The 19332-nt window shown below is 44.6% G+C and overlaps 1 protein-coding gene across 8 annotated transcripts in view; it reads right to left on the bottom strand.

The window, feature by feature from the left end:
- Positions 1–19332, bottom strand: part of atrx (ATRX chromatin remodeler) — a 246827-nt gene that overhangs the window by 110423 nt on the left and 117072 nt on the right. For all 8 annotated transcript variants that reach the window (XM_033030134.1, XM_033030129.1, XM_033030127.1 and 5 more), the window contains 3 exons: positions 17836–17980; positions 5364–5473; positions 3114–3260 (listed from right to left, as the gene is read on the bottom strand). In XM_033030134.1, the coding sequence (XP_032886025.1) occupies positions 3114–3260; positions 5364–5473; positions 17836–17980 (402 nt within the window). The remainder of the gene's footprint in view (positions 1–3113; positions 3261–5363; positions 5474–17835; positions 17981–19332) is intronic.

The following is a 19332-nucleotide window of genomic DNA, read 5'->3' as shown; positions in this document are numbered from 1 at the left end:
AAATCGCTAACTTCATTCCTTCGTGTCAACTTCTGGAAGCTCCGCAACGACCGTTACGGAGACATTTTACTTACAAAATAATCAGCCCAAATCAAACAATCTGACGAATCATCTGCCATCGATAGCTCAAATCCATAAGGTAATGTTCCATTTAGATCACATTGGTGAAAATGTTTGTTTTTCATTAATAATGTAACGTTCATTTTCTGGGACACCAAACCTTAGTGTCTACCGCAACGTACGTTTGTGTGTATGATGTGTAGAGCGCGTTGCGGTATCAGATGGATGCAGTATTCTACTACATGATCAGGTGAATGAAGTGGAAACGGTGTTTGCAATTTTATTGTTCCATGTGGTATTCATAAACATAGAAAGGAATAAGAAATACGTGCACTTACTGTGCCAACCAGGTCACTGGTGGACCCACGTGACAACCGATATACAAATGTATTTGTGTATTCTGATGCCATTTATGGAAACTTTCCATCAATTTGCTACCTTTTCTTATATTTTTTGTAGATACTATGTTTGTCATGAACCCCATAAATTTGACCCCCTTTGTCAGTTTTGTGTGCAGTATTGTAAAAAGACACATATTGTCTCTTTAATAATCTGAATCCCTTTGATCTGAATTATATGAATGGGGGTTTATAGGAATTCTTGTTACCCCAGACTACCCACCATAATTAATTGTTCACCTGTTCAATGAAAATGGTCATCCAACAACAGCATATCTACACGACACAATTACTTTCCCTATCTACTGAAATAGATAAATGTTAAAGCCCTTTGAACTGCCAATATGAAAGAAATTGCGAAATAAATAATCTGAAGTTAATACAAAAACTTCTGCAAAATAGCTGAACCAAATAAGTAAACTTAAGATAGACACAAAATGCTGGAGTAACTCAACGGGACAGGCAACATCTCTGGAGAGAAGGAATGGGTGATGTTTCGGGTCGAAACCCTTCTTCAGACCTTCAATAAACATAATTACTTTAGACTACACCAAATAAATTATCCAAAAGCAATCAAAAAATTAACCCCATTATGCTCACAAATATACAATTTCTGTGAGTTTTTATTTTACAAAAACATTTGAAAAAATTATTGCAAGTTAGTTATGAATGGATTGGAGAGGGAGATACAGAGAGAATGTTTTCATTTATTGGAGAATCCTGAAATTCAAAGTAACTATTAAATAATGGAGCAGGGATATGAAAATAAAATGCTCCCGAGTGGTTGACGCGTGATATTTGCTACCAAAAGAGGAAATAGATGGCATTAAAAAGAAACTAAACAAATGAATGAGAGGTAAAAAGATAATGATGGGAATGTCTGACACAACATGGGTGGAAAGAGAATAAACTAGCGTGAAGAATAAATGCAATACAGACTATTTGGGCCAGGAGGCCCAATTCTATTCTACCCAGTATAAAAGGTAACATCACATCTGTCCAAATAAACAAAGAGTCGGAGTGAACGGGTCCTTTTCAGAATGGCAGGCAGCGGCGAGTGGACTGCCGCAAGGCTCGGTGTTGGGGCCGCAACTGTTTACCATATATATTAATGATTTGGAAGAGGGAATTAGGAGCAACACTAGCAGGTTTGCGGATGACACAAAGCTGGGTGGCAGTGTGAACTGTGAAGAGGATGTTAGGAGGTTGCAGGGTGACCTGGACAGGTTGAGTGAGTGGGCAGATGCAGTATAATATAGATAAATCATAGGTTATCCACTTTTGCGGCAAAAACAAGGGGGCAGATTATTATCTCAATGGGGTTAGGTTAGGTAAGGGGGAGGGTGCAGCAAGACCTGGGCGTCCTTGTACACGGGTCACTGAAAGTTGGCGTGCAGGTACAGCAGGCAGTGAAGAAAGCTAATGGAATGTTGGCCTTCATAACAAGAGGATTTCAGTATAGGTGTAAAGAGGTTCTTCTGCAGTTGTATAGGGCTCTGGAGTATTGTGTACAGTTTTGGTCTACTAATTTGAGGAAGGACATCCTTGTGATTGATGCAGTGCGGCGTAGGTTCACGAGATTGATCCCTGGGATGGCGGGACTGTCTGATGAGGAAAGATTGAAAAGACTAGGCTTGTATTCACTGGAGTTTAGAAGGATGAGGGGATATCTTATAGAAACATATAAAATTATAAAAGGACTGGACAAGCTAGATGCAGGAAAAATGTTCCCAATGTTGGGCGAGTCCAGAACCAGGGGCCACAGTCTTAGAATAAAGGGGAGTTCATTTAAGACTGAGGTGAGAAAAAACTTTTCACCCAGAGAGTTGTGAATTTATGGAATTCCCTGCCACAGAGGGCAGTGGAGGCCAAGTCACTGGATGGATTTAAGAGAGACTTAGATAGAGCTCTAGGGGCTAGTGGAGTCAAGGGATATGGGGAGAAGGCAGGCACTGGTTATTGATAGGGGACGATCAACCATGATCACAATGAATGGCGGTGCTGGCTCGAAGGGCCGAATGGCCTCCTCCTGCACCTATTTTCTATGTTTCTAAACCAGTTATCAAAATTTGAATTACATTTGTCATAGACAACTAAGATACCATATAATAGGGTTGAAATAATTGCTCAATGTTTATTCTCCACCTGCAGAATGTAATACAACCAAGTTGGCTGATTGCATGAATGTTGAAAACTGAAAACCAATTGGAAGAAGTGGAAGGCATGAAGTACCTGCAGCAGGTTAGGAAGAGTATGAAGCCAAGGCTAAACTACATGCAATCAGAGGCTAAGTAGGGCAAGCAAAGTGGAGGGTGATTAATCTGGGGATTTTGGAAAGGGACGCGAGAACAGGAAACTAATACAAACAACATATGGTTGAGACAACTGAACTGATTCACATTGGTATATATTAGAATCGCTGTACAATTGCAATATTTTAAAAACTATTTAGATTTATAAACCAAGTGTTGTCATACTAATTGTTTCAAAAGGTGATCTCATGTGCATCCAAGTTACTGTTATGTGAACATTACGAATGATAGAAAATAAAGCTAATTCAAAAAAGAATTTTATATTTTAAATCAAAAGCAATAAAATCAAACTACGAAATATCACCAAATGAAAGCTCAAAGCTAAAGAAAGGTAAATAAATACCTCTAGGCATTCATCATCGTCCAGTCCTTCCTGCCATTTTGAAAATTCATTGATCCAATTAAGAACAGTGTTTAGTGGGCAAACAATTAAAGCAGTAGTGAATTCAATTTTCTCAGACAACAGCATGGTGTGCAAAAAAGTCACAACCTGTAAGTAAGACATGAAAAACATTTTAGAAAGTCGGTGTAATTCATAACGATTTTAACCAGTTTTCCTTTCAAGTACTTTCAAATAACAGGAATGCATGTTTGTGCTGAATAAACTTGACTGATACGACGTCTAAAGAAAATTGAGTTTGTATTAATAGTATCTTTCTGCCTCATGTGTATTGTATTCAGGCGACCCAGTATTTAATCCTTTGATTAGTTGGCTAATTATTTAAATCCATAACGGGCATGAAATTTATTGCTATAATTTTGCAATAAACTCGATCTATTTTGTTGGTGTCCTTTACTGCTCCCCCTTGAAAACGACACCAAGTAGCTCGAGCACTGTTCCACACATATACTTTGATGGAACAATAAAAGTCAAATACTGTAAAGGCTATCAATCCACAGAAAAACAAAATGCTGGAAATGCTCATCAGTTCAGGCAGAGAGATGCAGAGAAACGACCGGAGTTATTAGATCAGTTCAATTAGAAAAGAACATCCACCCAAAACGTTTGTTTAAGAAGGAACTGCAGATGATTGAACATCGAAGGTAGACAAAAATGCTGGAGAAACTCAGTGGGCGAGGCAGCATCTATGGAGCGAAGGAAATAGGCAACGTTTCAGGTAAAGACCTTTCTTCAGACTGATGTGAGGGTGGGTCGGGGCGGGAAGAAGAAAGGAAGAGGCGGAGACTCCGTGGGCTGAGGGAGAGCTGAGAAGGGGAGGAGAAAGCAGGGACTACCTGAAATTGGAGAAGCCAATGTTCATACTGCTGGGCTGCAAACTGCCCAAGCGAAATATGAGGTGCTGCTCCTCCAATTTACAGTGGGCCTCACTCTGGCCATGGAGGAGGCCCAGGCCCAAAGGTCAGATTCGGAATGGGAGGGGGAGTTGAAGTGCTGAGCCACCGGGAGATCAGGTTGGTTATTGCGAACCGAGTGGAGATGTTGGGCGAAGCGATCGCCAAGCCTACGCTTGATCTCACCGATGTAGAGCAGCTGACACCTAGAGCAACGGATGCAATAGATGAGGTTGGAGGAGGTGAGGATGAACCTCTGCCGTACCTGGAAAGACCGCATGGGTCCTTGAATGGAGTCAAGGGGGGAGGTAAAGCGACAAGTGTAGCATTTCCTGCGGTTGCAAGGGAAAGTGCCAGGAGAGGGGGTGGTTTGGGTGGGAAGGGACGAATTGACCACGGAGTTACGGAGGGAGCGGTCTCTGCGGAAAGCAGACAGAGGAGATGGGAAGATGTGGCCAGTGGTGGGATCCCGTTGGAGGTGGCGAAAATGTCAGAGGAATATTTGTTGTATGTGACGGCTGGTAGGGTGGAAGGTGAGGACAAGGGGGACTCTGCCCTTGTTACGAGTGGAGGGGGGGGGGATGGGGAGTGAGAGCAGTGTTACAGGATATAGAAGAGACCCCGGTGAGAGCCTCATCTATAGTAGTAGAGGGGAACCCCCGTTCCCTGAAGAATGAGGACATTAACTGTTAACGTTAACCAAAACATTAACCGTTTCTCTCTTCACGCCTGACCTGCTGAGTTTTCCCAGCATTTTATTTTATGAGTTCATATTCATCATCAATTGAGTTAAGCATCATACAGTGATTGCAATACTGGAATAACTGAATGCACTCTATTTCAGTGCATAATTACAACATTCAAAAACACTATGTATTAAGCAGACTCAATTTGTCTGCAAGGTTCAGCTGTTACAAAGGTAGACAAAAGTTGTGGAGAGACTCAGCGGGTGAGGCAGCATCTATGGAGCGAAGGAAATAGGCAACGTTTCGGGCCTAAACCCTTCTTCAGACTGATGTAGGGTGGGGTGGGTAAGAAGAAAGGAAGAGGAGGAGCCAGAGGCTAAGGGAGAGCTGAGAAGGGGAGGAGACAGCAAGGGCTACCGAAAATTGGAGAAGTTTTTACGAGCCTTTTGTAAAAGACAGATTTAAAGAACGTCAAGTTGCCATTGACCCATAGCTTAATTGTAGATCTGGATTGCATTTGAATGTCATTGTTAAAAATTAAAAAAAATCTGAAATCTGGCAAACAACCAAGTGGCCTCCTCAATTACAGTTTTATCTTTGCACACTCTGCTTACCTGCAGTGTCTTTCCAAGTCCCATGCAATGTGCCAATATGCAGCCTGAGCCTGTCTCTTTCACGGTTTTGCTCATCGACTCACAGCAACAATCCCACATGAACTGCACACCTGCATAAAAATGCAATTTTAATTATAAAAATCTATACAAACTGATACAGCCTTCATATTTCTACAACTTATACTGGCTCTGCCATTTTATCAATTAAATGAACAGGGGTAGTTAAGAGACAGAGAAAAGTCAAATGAATGTAGCAGTGCACGTCCCACTCCCAGAGGTGGAGAAAACTAAAAACAAGCCAAACCAATATCATAGGAATGATCCGAAGGCTTCGGGTACTTAATTTCTGTCTCTATCAATCATCCACCTTTAGAGCCACTAGAACATCCAACACCTCATTCAGGGCTCTCGCTTAACCTTTTTTCCCTGTTTCCAGCCGGGCAACCTTGGCAGCTTTTTAGGTTGCCAAATGACAGTTTAGGTGGTCATTTACGATGGCTTGCATGACGCGTGTGATAATGTGCTCGGACGAAGTGCGTAGTTATCAGTCGGAATTATACTCAATGAAGCATTCACATATTATTTCTGCTTCAAATAAAGTCACAAACTAAACATTCACCAATCAAGACATGATATATCCCACAATGACATGCAGCAAAATTATAAGACAGTATCTCAACTCTTTTTACACATTGCAATGAATGCAATTACTATTAGTTCTTTCCACTTCCAAACAAAAATGTGGTTGGATTATTCATCGTATGATCAACCTGTGTCAATAAATCCTGGACCATGGTAACATATATGCACATGTATAGTTGTGAATGTTGCTTATTAAATAACTACAGTACTGATACTCCATATTAAGAGCATTGATTTGCCGTTAAAATGAATTCTGTAATAACTTGTCAACGGTAGCAGTGACAATCGAACACCGCGGTTTTAATGTTTCACGTGTTCACAATTTAATTAATCCATCTTTATGGATTAAAACAAATAATAACATTGGGAATTAAAACACATTTGATTGCATTCCATTATCAAACATAGTCAATGTTCGCCCTTAAGACATTTCCAGGACAATAGGGTCAGGGAGGGGGGTGTGTGTGTGAATCAGTGCGGGGTGAATAGATGGCGGGGGGGGGGGGGGGGGGGGGGGGGGGTTAGAAGGCAGTCGATGCAGAATGGATGGATTGAGGCAGGTGAATTAGTCCGTGTTGGTTGGAGTAAGTAAAATTGTGAGGGGAGAGCACGGGGGATGTCAGTGGTGTTGACCGGGGGGGGTTCAGTACGGGATGGATGGGGGTAGACAAAAGTGCTGGAGAAACTCAGCGGGTGAGGCAGCATCTATGGAGCGAAGGAAATAGGCAACGTTTCGGGTCGAGACCCTTCTTCAGACTGTTCCCCCCATTCTTCTTGAATGGGAGGACCAGTACAGGATGGATGGGAAGGGGGGGGGGAGATCAGCGCAGGATGAATGGGCGGGGGGGGGGGGAGATGGGGAGGGGAGCACAGGGGATGTCAGTGAGGACTGAATAGAGGCGGGAATGGGGATCAGTGCGGGATGTAGAGGAGGGGTCCCAGGATAAGGGGGGGAGGGGAGGGAGGGGGAGAGCGAGAGCGAGAGCGAGAGCGAGAGCGAGAGAGAGAGAGAGAGAGAGAGAGAGAGAGAGAGAGAGAGAGAGAGAGAGAGAGAGAGAGAGAGAGGGGGCGAGGGGGGGGGGAAGGAGGGTCAGCGCTCCTCGGACAACATTGCCCCGCTGTCTTGGCCGATGGGATTTCCTTGCCACCACCTCCCTCCTCCGCCAGCCAACAGCAAGGTGCGGGGCCGAGCGGTGCAGCTCAAAGATCCTATAGCTATAGGATCTATGGTGCAGCTGCTTCAGAAGTGTCGGAGGAATGACGAGCCCCGCACAGCGGCTCCATCTCCTCCCGCACCCCGCCCGCCCTGATAGCGGCCACTGCTTGCAAACCCGCTAACGGCGATAACCGCTTTTAAAACAAACCCTCCCGCACGCCGAGGCCTCCCCCTCTCTCCTTCCTCTCGGCCTCGGCGTGCGGGAGGGTTTTTTTTAAAGCGGCGTTAGCAGGTTTGCAAGCAGCAGCCCTTATCAGGGCGGGCGGGGTGCGGGAGGAGGACTTGGAGCCGCTGTCGCGGCCGCTGCTGCCGCTATGCGGGGCCCGTCATTCGCTCCGACCCTTCGTCACCACGCATCTAGTATCTTTCCCACGCAATACAGCCGTCGCCGCTGACACAAAACGTCGCGTTCCTTTTCTCCAGAGATGCTGCCTGACCCGCGGAGTTATTCCAGTTTTTTGTGTCTATCTTCGGTACAAACCAGTATCTGGTTGCCAGGCCGGGCAAAATTACTCGGTGTTTAGGTTGCCCGGCGGCGCTTTGAGTGGTCAGTGGCACCCGGGCAACCGCTAATTTCGACCCGTCTTTTGTTTTTAATTTTAACATGCACTCAAAATTTATCTTCCCAAATGAAATTTCCAACTATAATATCACTCTCCATAGTGAAAAAGTATTCATTTTAAGATCATCATATACTTTAGCTCTACTTGCAGATTGCCTTCATGAACTCTAATAAACCCCACTTTTCCTTGATTACCCTTCTGCTTTCAATATACAGTGCATTCAGAAAATATTGAGACCAGGCACGTGCCGTCAGGGTAGGCAAAGTAGGCCTACCCTGACTAAAATTATAAAATGGTAATTATTAAATATAAATAGTAAAGGCATGGGAGAATTATGCCTACATAAGAGATCGATCTCTTAGGTAGGCATAATTCTCCGTGTCTTTCATCCGCAGTTCATACAACACGCGAACGTCTGTGCAGCTGACGTGCCGTCGACGATGCTTCAAGTCGTCAATGACAGGGAGAGCTGAAGGCAGCTGAAATTCTGCCTTTGCAGTACTGCGCATGCGCAGTGCAGGTTTCTTGGCGGGTTTTTCCAACCATGGATTGCCATTATCTTAAGAAACAAAGAGAGAAGAATGGAGTTCGGTAACCAATAATGAGGTAGTAAACTTCTTGGTGCTATATGTTTTTAAATACCGTATTTCCCGGCAATGAAGTCGCTATTTTTTATCCAAAAATAAGGCACGAAAATTTACATGTGTCTTGGAAGCCGAAGTTGGAAGGTTGTTAGCCAAGAAAGATAGAATTGGCTATCTCTCAGTACAGCAACATCAAGAACGATGTTGCTGCACTGAGGGATAGCCAAGTCTATCCATCATTGCAGGCAGCTGATGGGAAGCAGCTGTAAAAGGACAGCGCCACTGGGGGTGGGAGAGCTCCTTTCACAGTGTGTGGGCAGTGTGGCCAGGGATAAAGATGCGGGGAGGGCAGGAGCGTTGAGAAGGAGGGGGACGGGTATCATGCCAGCAACTCACTTGCCACGACGCTCCGGGCACGGATCCACCGCATTGTGTCCGGGGGCGAGAAGTAGCTCGGGTGGCTGCGAGCGGCCACCGGGAGCGGACAGCCACAGCTCCTTCTGCCGGCCCCCGCTCACCTCTGGCATTGCTCTCCGTCTGAAAACCTCTCTCCTGCCGCTCGCCGGCCTCACTCATGTCAGCCGCTTCCCGCAAATCCATAAATTCCGACAGGGTGATCAATGGACCAATTGAGGCTACTCGGCTGTCGGAATTTAAGGAATTTCGGGAAGCGGCTGATATGAGCGTAGCTGGCGAGCGGCAGGGGAGAGATGTTCAGATGGAGAGCACTGCCAGAGGTGAGCGGGCTGGCAGAAGGTGCTGAAGTGGCGGCCAGTCCCGCTGTCCGGTCCCGGCGGCTGCACGCAGCCACCCGAGCTGCTTCCCTCCCCGGCCACTAGCATGATCCCCGACCACCTCCTTCTCAACGCTCCTGCCCTCCCCACAACTTTACCCCTGGCCACACTCCCCACACACTGTGAAAGGAACTCTTCCCCCCAATTGGTCACCCATTCAGTAATTCAGAATGAAGGAGATTTGGAAGCCTCGGGCAAATTGCTTTCTTTATTTTTATTTTTTTGAGCGTGAGAAATTCTATGTCTCACCAGCCTTCGTTCAAAATGTAGCAAATCAAAATCGGGGTGCGTCTTCATTGCCGGGAAATACGGTACTTTATTTAGAGATTTGGCTTTTGAAGGCTTTATAAAAGTCGACTGACAGTTTACGGAGAGAATAATCTGTGCATGCGCGATTTAAGATATTTTTAAAAGCCGACTGACTGCCTACCCCCTTCACTTTTCCCACATTTTGTTACGTTACACCCTTATTTTAAAATGAATTGAATTCATTTTCTTTAAAGCATCAATCTACACACAATGGGGGTGCTGTCCTGTGCATGGCTGCCCAGCCAGCAGCTGTCTGTCTCTTCATCTTTTTATTTTTTATTTTAGTTAGTTAAGTGTTTTGTTTGGAGGTCTAGACTTTTTTATGTGGGGGGTGAGGGGGGAAGGGGGAAACTACCTTTCAGTGTCCCTACCTGGTCGGAGAGGCGGCTTTTCTCCGGGCTGCAGCTTCGACCCGTCCTCGCGGCCTACCAGCGGGCCTGGAGCGGCGTTTCCTGTCGGGGACAGCCCAGAACCTCGGTTTCAGCGGCGGCACAGCGCTGGAGCGGTCGATGCCTTGCCCGGGTCGCCGCGCTGGAGCTGAGACCGCCAGGTAAAACATCGCGGAGCTGCGGGACTGTGGAGCGATCAGCTGCAGCGCTGAACTTTACACCGGGAGCCTGGGATCTCTAGATGAGATTGCCAGTTGTGGAGCTCCAACCGGCTTGGCCTTGTTGGCTTCGGAAGCCGCAGCCTCCAGTGCGGAAGCGGCCGTTCCAGGGTTATCAAGCCGCTGGGAGGACTCTCCCGTCGCCGGAGCAACATCACCCGGCGAGAACGGCCTGGAACATCGGACCTCCGTAGAGGCAACTGTGGAGGCCTCAATGGGCCCGACTATGGGTGAACTGGGGTTGGGGACTGGACTTTGTGCCTTCCATCATGGTGGGAGCCATTGTGGGGGGATGTTCTTTGTGTTTAAGACTCTTATTGGTGTTATGTCTGTATTCTTTTTTTGTGTGCTGCAAAATGGCAAAAAGCATTTCACTTCACTACACCTGGGTGTATGTGAATGTGACTAATAAAATACCTTTGATACCCCAGAATGAAGAAACAAAAACAGGTGTTTAGAAATGTTTGCAAAGTAATTAAAAAGAAATAGCTGAAATATCACATTTACATAAGTAATTTGACTCTTTGCTATGACACTCAAAATTGAGTTTAGGTTCATCCTGTTTCCATTAAATATCCTTGAGATGTTTCTACAACTTGATTGGAGTCCACCATTGATAAATTAAATTGATTGGACATGATTTGGAAAGGCACACACTTGTCTATATAAGGTCCCACAGTTGACAGTGCATGTCAAAGCAAAAACCAAGCCATGAAGACGAAGGAATTGTCCATAGATGTCAAGACAAGATTATGTTGAGACATAGGTCTAGGGAAGGGTATAAAACAATTTCTGCAGCATTGCAGGTCCCAAAGAGCACAGTGGCCTCCGTCATTCTTAAATGGAAGAACTGGGGAACCACCAGGACTCTTCATAGAGCTGGTCTTCTGGCCAAACTGAGCAATCGGGGAGAAGGGCCTTGGTCAGGGAGGTGACCAAGAACCCGATGGTCAATCTGAGAGCTCCAGAGTTCCTCTGTGGAATTGGGAGAACCTTCCAGAAGGACAACTATATCTGCAGCACTCCAACAATCAGGCCGTTATGGTAGAGTGGCCAGACGGAAGCGACAACTCAGTAAAAGGCACATGACAGCCCGCTTGGAGTTTGCCAAAAGGCATCCAAAGGACTCTCAGACCATGAGAAACAAGATTCTCTGGTCTGATGAAACCAAGATTGAACTCTTTGGCCAGAATGCCAAGCGTCATATCTGGAGGAAACCAGGCACCGCTCATCACCTGGCCCATACCATACCTATGGCGAAGCATGGTGGTGGCAGCATCATGCTGTGGGGATGTTTTTCAGCGGCAGGAACTGGGAGACTAGTCAGGATGGAGGGAAAGATGAACGGAGCAAAGTAGAGATATTCTTGATGAAAATCTGCTCTAGAGCTTTCTGCACCTCAGGCTGGGGCGGAGGTTCACATTCCAACAGGTCAATGACCCTAAGCACACAGCCAAGACAACACAGGAGTGGCTTTGTGACAAGTCTGTGAATGTCCTTGAGTGGCCCAGTCAGATCCCGGACCTGGACCCGATCGAACCCTGCCAAAGGTACCTCAACAAAGGACTAAGTAAAGGGTCCGAATACTTATGTAAATGTGATATTTCAGTTATTTCTTTTTAATTTCTTTGCAAAAATTTCTAAACACATGTTTTCGCTTTTTTATTATGGGGTATTGTGCATAGATTGATGATAAAAACAAAAAGGAATTTAATTAACGAAACAAAATGTGGAAAAGGTGAAGGGACCTGAATACTTCTGAATGCACTGTACATAAAACATTTTGGAATTTTCTTTTATTTTATTTGATGGTGATATTCTGTGACCCAGTTTGCCCAAATATCTTCTTTAACCATATATGCTATACTACCGAAGGGCCTTCCGACCTTTCAATATCACGTCAATATAGCATTTTAGAAAATATCGTGCAGTTAGTCACATCCCCACTGCAGCCATAAAATAGGAAGGATCCATACTCAGAATTATAATGCTTTTCAAAGAGATGTCGAGAGCAATACTGGACAACCCAAGGCACTCAGTTGCAAGAGTCAATTATATCAAATCACAAGTGCTTTGGAACAGGCTCTAAGTTTAAACTCATTCCGCTTGTTATGAATGGTACGAATGAAGCATATTGAAACTCTACCAAGCAGTTCAAATAGGTGGTACACAAAAATGCTGGAGAAACTCAGCGGGTGCAGCAGCATCTATGGAGCGAAGGAAATAATAATAATAATAATACATTTTATTTATGGGCGCCTTTCAAGAGTCTCAAGGACACCTTACAAAAATTGAGCATGTATAGGAAAAACATGTAAGGGGAATGAAATAAATAGTAGAGACATGACTAGTACACAAAGTAAAGACAGAATTCAATACAAAACACAGCATGAGGCAATTAATGCACAGATGAAAAGGGACGGGGACGTGGGGCTAAGGATAGGCAGAGGTGAAGAGATGGGTCTTGAGGCGGGGCTGGAAGATGGGGAGGGACACGGAATTGCGGATCAGTTGGGGGAGGGAGTTCCAGAGCCTGGGAGCTGCCCTGGAGAAGGCTCTGTCCCCAAAACTGCGGAGGTTGGACTTGTGGATGGAGAGGAGACCGGCTGATGTGGATCTGAGGGACCGTGAGGGTTGGTAGGGGGAGAGGAGGTCAATGAGATATGTGGGGGCCAGATGGTGGAGGGCTTTGTAGGTGAGGACCAGGATTTTGTAGGTGATCCGGTGGGAGATGGGAAGCCAGTGAAGTTTTTTGAGGACTGGAGTGATGTGATGCCAGGATTTGGTGTGGGTGATGAGTCGGGCGGCTGCGTTCTGGACCAGTTGGAGTCGGTTGATGTAGGTGGAGCTGATGCCAAGGAGAAGTGAGTTGCAATAGTCCAGTCGGGAGGAGATGAAGGCATGGATGAGTCTTTCAGCAGCAGGCGGAGTGAGAGAGGGTCTGAGTTTGGCGATGTTGCGGAGATGAAAGAAGGAGGTTTCGAAACCCTTCTTCAGACCCTTTTTATTTTATTTTAAATAGGTGGCCTTCTCCAATGACAATTACACATTTTCCTGCATCACCTAAAAGTCAAAGCAAGTTTGTCACTGTTAAGCAGTCACCGACTGTTGCAAGTCATACGTATGCAACATCTGGATCTGAGCGCTCACTACTCCCAACAAGCACAACTATTATAGGAAACGACACCACAGCTGCTTCTTCCATTCAGAAGATACCACGACATTCTCAAGATCAAGTATTGGACATACGTACAAACATAGTTAACATATAGGAAATATATACACATCAGAATCTAATCAATAGACAATAGGTGCAGGAGTAGGCCATTCGGCCCTTCGAGCCATTCAATGTGATCATGGCTGATCATCCCCAATCAGTACCCCGTTCCTGCCTTCTCCCCTTATCCCCTGACTCCGCTATTTTAAGAGCCCTATCTAGTTCTCTCTTGAAAGCATCCAGAGAACTGGCCCCCACCGCCCTCTGAAGCAGAGAATTCCACAGACTCACCACTCTCTGTGAGAAAAAATGTTTCCTCGTCTCCGTTCTAAATGGCTTACTCTTATTCTTAAACGGTGGCCCCTGGTTCTGGACTCCCCCAACATCGGGAACATGTTTCCTGCCTCTAGCGTGTCCAAGCCCATAACAATCTTATATGTTTCAATAAGATTCCCTCTCATCCTTCTAAACAAAGAGTGTACAAGCCCAGCTGCTCCATTCTCTCAGCATATGACAGTCCTGCCATCCCGGGAATTAACCTTGTAAACCTACGCTGCACTCTCTCAATAGCAAGAATGTCCTTCCTCAAATTAGGGGTCCAAAACTGCACACAATACTCCAGGTGTGGTCTCACTGGGGCTCTGTACAACTGCAGAAGGACCTGTTTGCTCCTATATTCGATTCCTCTTTGTATAAAGGCCAACATGCCATTCTGTACCTGCATGCTTACTTTCATAGACTGATGAACAAGGACCCCCAGATCCCGTTGTACTTCGCCTTTTCCCAACTTGACGCCATTTAGATAGTAATCTACCTTCCTGTTTTTGCTACCAAATTGGATAACCTCACAAATATCCGCATTAAACTTCATCTGTCATGCATCAATTCAATTCAATTCAAATCACATCTACAAAAAAGCCAACCAAAGACTCCTCTTCCTCCGCCAGCTCAAGAAGTTTAGAGTAAGGAAACACCTCCTAATCCGATTCTACACAGCCATCATCCAAAGCATGCTCACTTCATCAATTACAATCTGGTTCAGCAGTTTAGACACTCACTCCCGTAATAAATTACAGCGCATAGTTAACAAAGCATCCAAAATCATCAGCACTCCCCTTCCATCAATAGAATCACTCCATCACAAACGGTTCGTGTCAAGGGTGAAGAAAATCATCTCTGACCCCTCCCACCCAGCTCACCACATCTTCCACCTGCTGCCATCAGGAAGGCGCTACAGCTCACTGCCCGCCAAGACATCTCGATTTAAAAACAGTTCTTACCCACACGCAATCCGAATTCTGAACACACTATGACAACAGCACATATCCTCCCCATGCATGTACTGTATATTGTATGATGTTGTGTTTTATGTTATGTCTGACGGGAATCAGCCTACCTTGTAACATCCTGTACTGAACCTGAATTCCACCAGTTTGACTGTGTGGTCATTAAATAATCTAATTTAATCTAATCTAATCTGCCCACTCCCCCAACCTGTCCAAGTTATCCTGCATTCCCATAGCATCCTCCTCACAGTTCACACTGCCACCCAGCTTTGTGTCATCTGCAAATTTGCTAATGTTACTTTGAATCCCTTCATCCAAATAATTGATGCATATTATAAATAGCTGTGGTCCCAGCACCGAGTCTTGCAGTACCCCACTAGTCACTGTCTGCCATTCTGAAAGGGACCCGTTAATCCTTACTCTTTATTTCCTGACTGCCAACCACTTCTCTATCCATGTCAGCACTCTACCCCCAATACCATATGCCCTAATTTTGCCCACTAATCTCCTATGTGGGACCTTTTCAAATGCTTTCTGAAAGTCCAGGTACACTACATCCACTGGCTCCCCCTTGTCCATTTTCCTAGTTACATCTTCAAAAAATTCCAGAATTCCAGAAATTCCATGATTTCCCATTCATATCCATGCTGACTCGGATCGATCCTGTTACTGCTATTCAAATGTTCGGCTATTTCATCTTTTATAATTGACTCCAGCATCTTCCCCACCACCGATGTCAGGCTAACTGGTTTATAATTCCTCGTTTTCTCTCTCCCGCCTTTCTTAAACAGTGGGATAACATTAGCTACCCTCCAATCCACAGGAACTGATCCCGAGTCTATAGAACATTGGAAAATTATCACCAATGCATCCACGATTTCTAGAGCCACTTCCTTAAGTACCCTGGGATGCAGAGCATCAGGCCCTGGGGATTTATCAGCCTTCAGTCCCATCAGTCTATCCAACACCATTTCCTGCCTAATGTGGATTTCCTTCAGTTCCTCAGTCACCCCAGATCCTCTGGCCACTACTGTATCAGGAAGGTTGTTTGTGTTCTCAGTGAAGACAGATCCAAAGTACCTGTTCAACTCATCTGCCATTTCCTTGTTCCCCATAATAAATTCACCTTTTTTGGTCTTCAAGGGTCCAACTTTGGTCTTAACTAATTTTTTCCTCTTCACATACCTAAAGAAGCTTTTACTATCCTGCTTTATACTCTTGGCTAGCTTACCTTCGTACCCCATCTTTTCTCCCCGTATTGTCTTTTTGGTTATCTTCTGTTTTTCTTTAAACATTACCCAATCCTCTTGCTTCCCGCTCATCTTTGCTACGTTGTACTTCTTTGCTTTCATTTTTATACTGTCCCCGACGTCCCTTGTCAGCCATGGTCGCCCCTTTCTCCCCTTCAAATCTTTCTTCTTCTTAGGAATGAGCTGATTCTGCACCTTCTGTATTATTCCTAGAAATACCTGCCATTTTTGTTCCACTGTCATCCCTGCTAATGTATCTTTTCAGTCAACTTTGGCCAGCTCCTCTCTCATGACCCCATAGTCCTCTTTATTCAACTGTAACACTGACACCTCCGATCTACCCTTCTCCCTCTCCAATTGTAGATTAAACCTGACTATGTTATGGCCACTACCTCCTAATGGCTCGAGGTCCTTTATTAAATCCGGTTCATTACATAACACTAAATCCAGAATTGCCTTTTCCCTGGTAGGCTCCACTACAAGCTGTTCTAAGAAACCATCACAAAGGCACTACAAAGTCCCTTTCTTGGGGTCCAGTACCAACCTGATTTTTCCAGTCTACCTGCATGTTGAAATCTCCCATAACAACGACAGCATTACTTTTGCTACATGCCAATTTTAACCTGTTTCAACTTGAGCCCTATGTCCAGGCTGCTGTTTGGGGACCTGTAGATTAGTCCCATTGGGGTATTTTACCCGTACAATTCCTTAGTTCTATCCATACTGACTCCACATCTCCTGTTTCAATGTCACCCCTTGCAAGGGACTGAATTTCATTTCTCACCAACAGAGCAACCACACCCCGTGGCCACCTGCCTGTCTTTTCGATAGGAGGTATACCCTTGAATATTCAGTTCCCAGCCCTGGCCCTCTTGCAGCCATGTCTCAGTAATTCCCACAACATCATACTTGCCAGTTTCTAACTGAGCTTCAAGCTCGTCCACTTTATTCCTTATACTTCGCGCATTCATATACAGCACTTTGACCTCCGTATTCACGTCCCCCCTCGCAATTGGCCCTGACCTTACTCTGTTGTCCCTTCTCGAGCTTTCCTTCCCATTAATCCAAGAATCTTTTTTAATTTATCCTGTAGCCACTTCCCCTTCAACTCCATCTTTATACTCCCAATTTGTCAATCCCTCCCCCCCACTATTTAGTTTAAACCCGCACTTGCCACAGTTGTAGCAGCGAGAGGCTCCATCCGTGTCCCTGGGCTCCCACATTCTGCAAGCCTCACTGTCTCATCGCATTCCGCCCTCTCAAGCTTTATGCGCAGCCTCCTTTCCTTGTCGAAGACTCTCAAGCCAAAGACTCACACTTTACTCACAAGGCCACTCCCTCACTGCCGCTCCCTAAGAGCCGTCTTGCTTTTATTGACTGATAAATTGCCTAATTTACCAATTTACAAACCAAATTCCTCACTTAAACTGTTTCCCCCCTCTGACTCACTTCTAACTCTCCTCCCACACGGGCTAGAGCCAATCAGTGCTTTTCCTGCTTCTCTTTGCTGTTGTTTCTTCAAAATCCACGGAAGCTCTGAATCACTCCACTTTTATACACCAAAACATTAAATTTATTTACCAGTTCCTGTTGGGCATAAGATATAAAAGCTTGAAATAACCCACCCACCGGAACAGCTTTTCCTCTCATCAGATTTCAGAATGGCTCTCCCATAAACTAAGGTGCACCCCCAATATACCAATCTATCTTAATGCAAACACTGAACTTTTTCTCTGGCACTGTAGTGCCACAACGCTGAAAACTATATTCTAAACTGTGATTTTTTTCTCGTTGCTCTACCTGTTGTACTTGGGGATGGCTTGATTGCATAAATGAACGCTATTAGCTAATTTAATTGGATAGCACACAAACAAAAGCTCTTCACTGTTATCACTGCGTGTGACAATAATAAACCAATACAAATCAGCTTGACAACGTCTGATCTTCGAATTTCATATAAAACAAATTTCCAAGTAACGATTATGTACAAATAAATTTACTTACCATCTACTTGATGGGGTTTCAATTTTCGTACCAAATTTCGATGGACTTGGATGAGGCATTCCTTTGTCTCTTTATCTTCCTCAAGGACCAGTTTAGTGGTTATTGAACAATGTGCAGGTGCTAAACCTTCCAATACTTCCATCTGCTGTGAATTTTGAAATTCAGAGAATATTTTTCATTTTACACAATGCACCTTGAAAATTAATTTTGTAATTTTCAACAATTGAATGTGTCAGTGTCAGAGTAAAAGCTATTGAACAAGGAATTTTCAGTAGTTATATTTAATAGCACGGTTGCACCAATGAAGTTAATATTGCCTAACTAGTGAACATGGAAATCAAGATTCCTGGATGATAAAGAAAACCCATAAATATACATAGGTAGACTATCTCCACCCCCTCCCCCTACCCTAGTCTTACTGTCTCCGCCTACATTCTTTCCTTGCCCGCCCCCTCCCGACATCAGTCTGAAGAAGGGTCTCGACCCGAAACGTCGCCAATTCCTTCCCTCCATAGATGCTGCCTCACCAGCTGAGTCACTCCAGCATTTTGTGTCTACTTTCGATTTTATCAGCATCTGCAGTTCTTTCTTAACCATAAATATACATAATTGATCTACCTACTTTATGGTTGTAACTGGCCAAATTATACCAGCACAGTCACAACATCCACTCACCCCATAGAGAGGAAAACCTGGTTATATCCTGCCCATACAAAACAGAACAAATCAAATTATCACCCTGATCGCACACTTTCAATCTGTAGGAAAGTGGACAACCACATAAATACAATTTTCTCACCACAGCCTGCTCACAAAAATCCCAGTTGCACTTTGCTACTACTACTACTACTTGGTTTCAGATTTCCTAGTGCAAACTAAAGCCATTTCTTGAAAAAAATCACTTTACTTCAAAGTAGCATTTAAGTGAATCTGGCATTAAAGAATCAAGAGTGCTCTGTCATATGTCCCAGAGAGAACAAGTCTATGTAGTTTGGTGCTTATTTGGAGTTTGTAGTGTAGCCTTTGAATGTAGCAGCTCCAAGATGCTCCCCTACTGACGGTATTGAGGAAGGAGTGTTACTGCCAAATCGAACAGACTGTGTCCCTAGTGTGTGTAAGATAGCATTAGTGGGCAGGTATCACTGGTCGGCGCGGTGGGCTGAAGGGCCTGCTTCCGCGCTGTATCTCTAAACTAAACCCAAGGGCAAAAGTTATAATGGGAATATCACCTGCAATTCATTCTTCAAGTCAAATAACATCCTGTTATACGTTTTCTTCCAAAATCATGGAATCTCTCTCTTGTGGAAGTATCCTTACTCTATGGACTATAGTGTTTCCTCTCAATGACAATTAGGGATGGAGAATAAAGGATAATCTTGACAGCAATGCCCACAAATCATTAATTAATCCCCAAACATTACCAAGGTACAATTCCTGCAATAATATTCAAATTTGCAGCTAATATTAACCTTGCTCTTAAAAAGTTAACAATTTCAA

Source organism: Amblyraja radiata, chromosome 12 (assembly GCF_010909765.2).
Source record: "Amblyraja radiata isolate CabotCenter1 chromosome 12, sAmbRad1.1.pri, whole genome shotgun sequence".
In the NCBI taxonomy this organism is placed as follows: Eukaryota; Metazoa; Chordata; class Chondrichthyes; order Rajiformes; family Rajidae; genus Amblyraja; species Amblyraja radiata.
The sequence above is the reverse complement of the archived record's forward strand: the minus strand, read 5'-3'. Positions and strand labels throughout refer to the sequence as shown.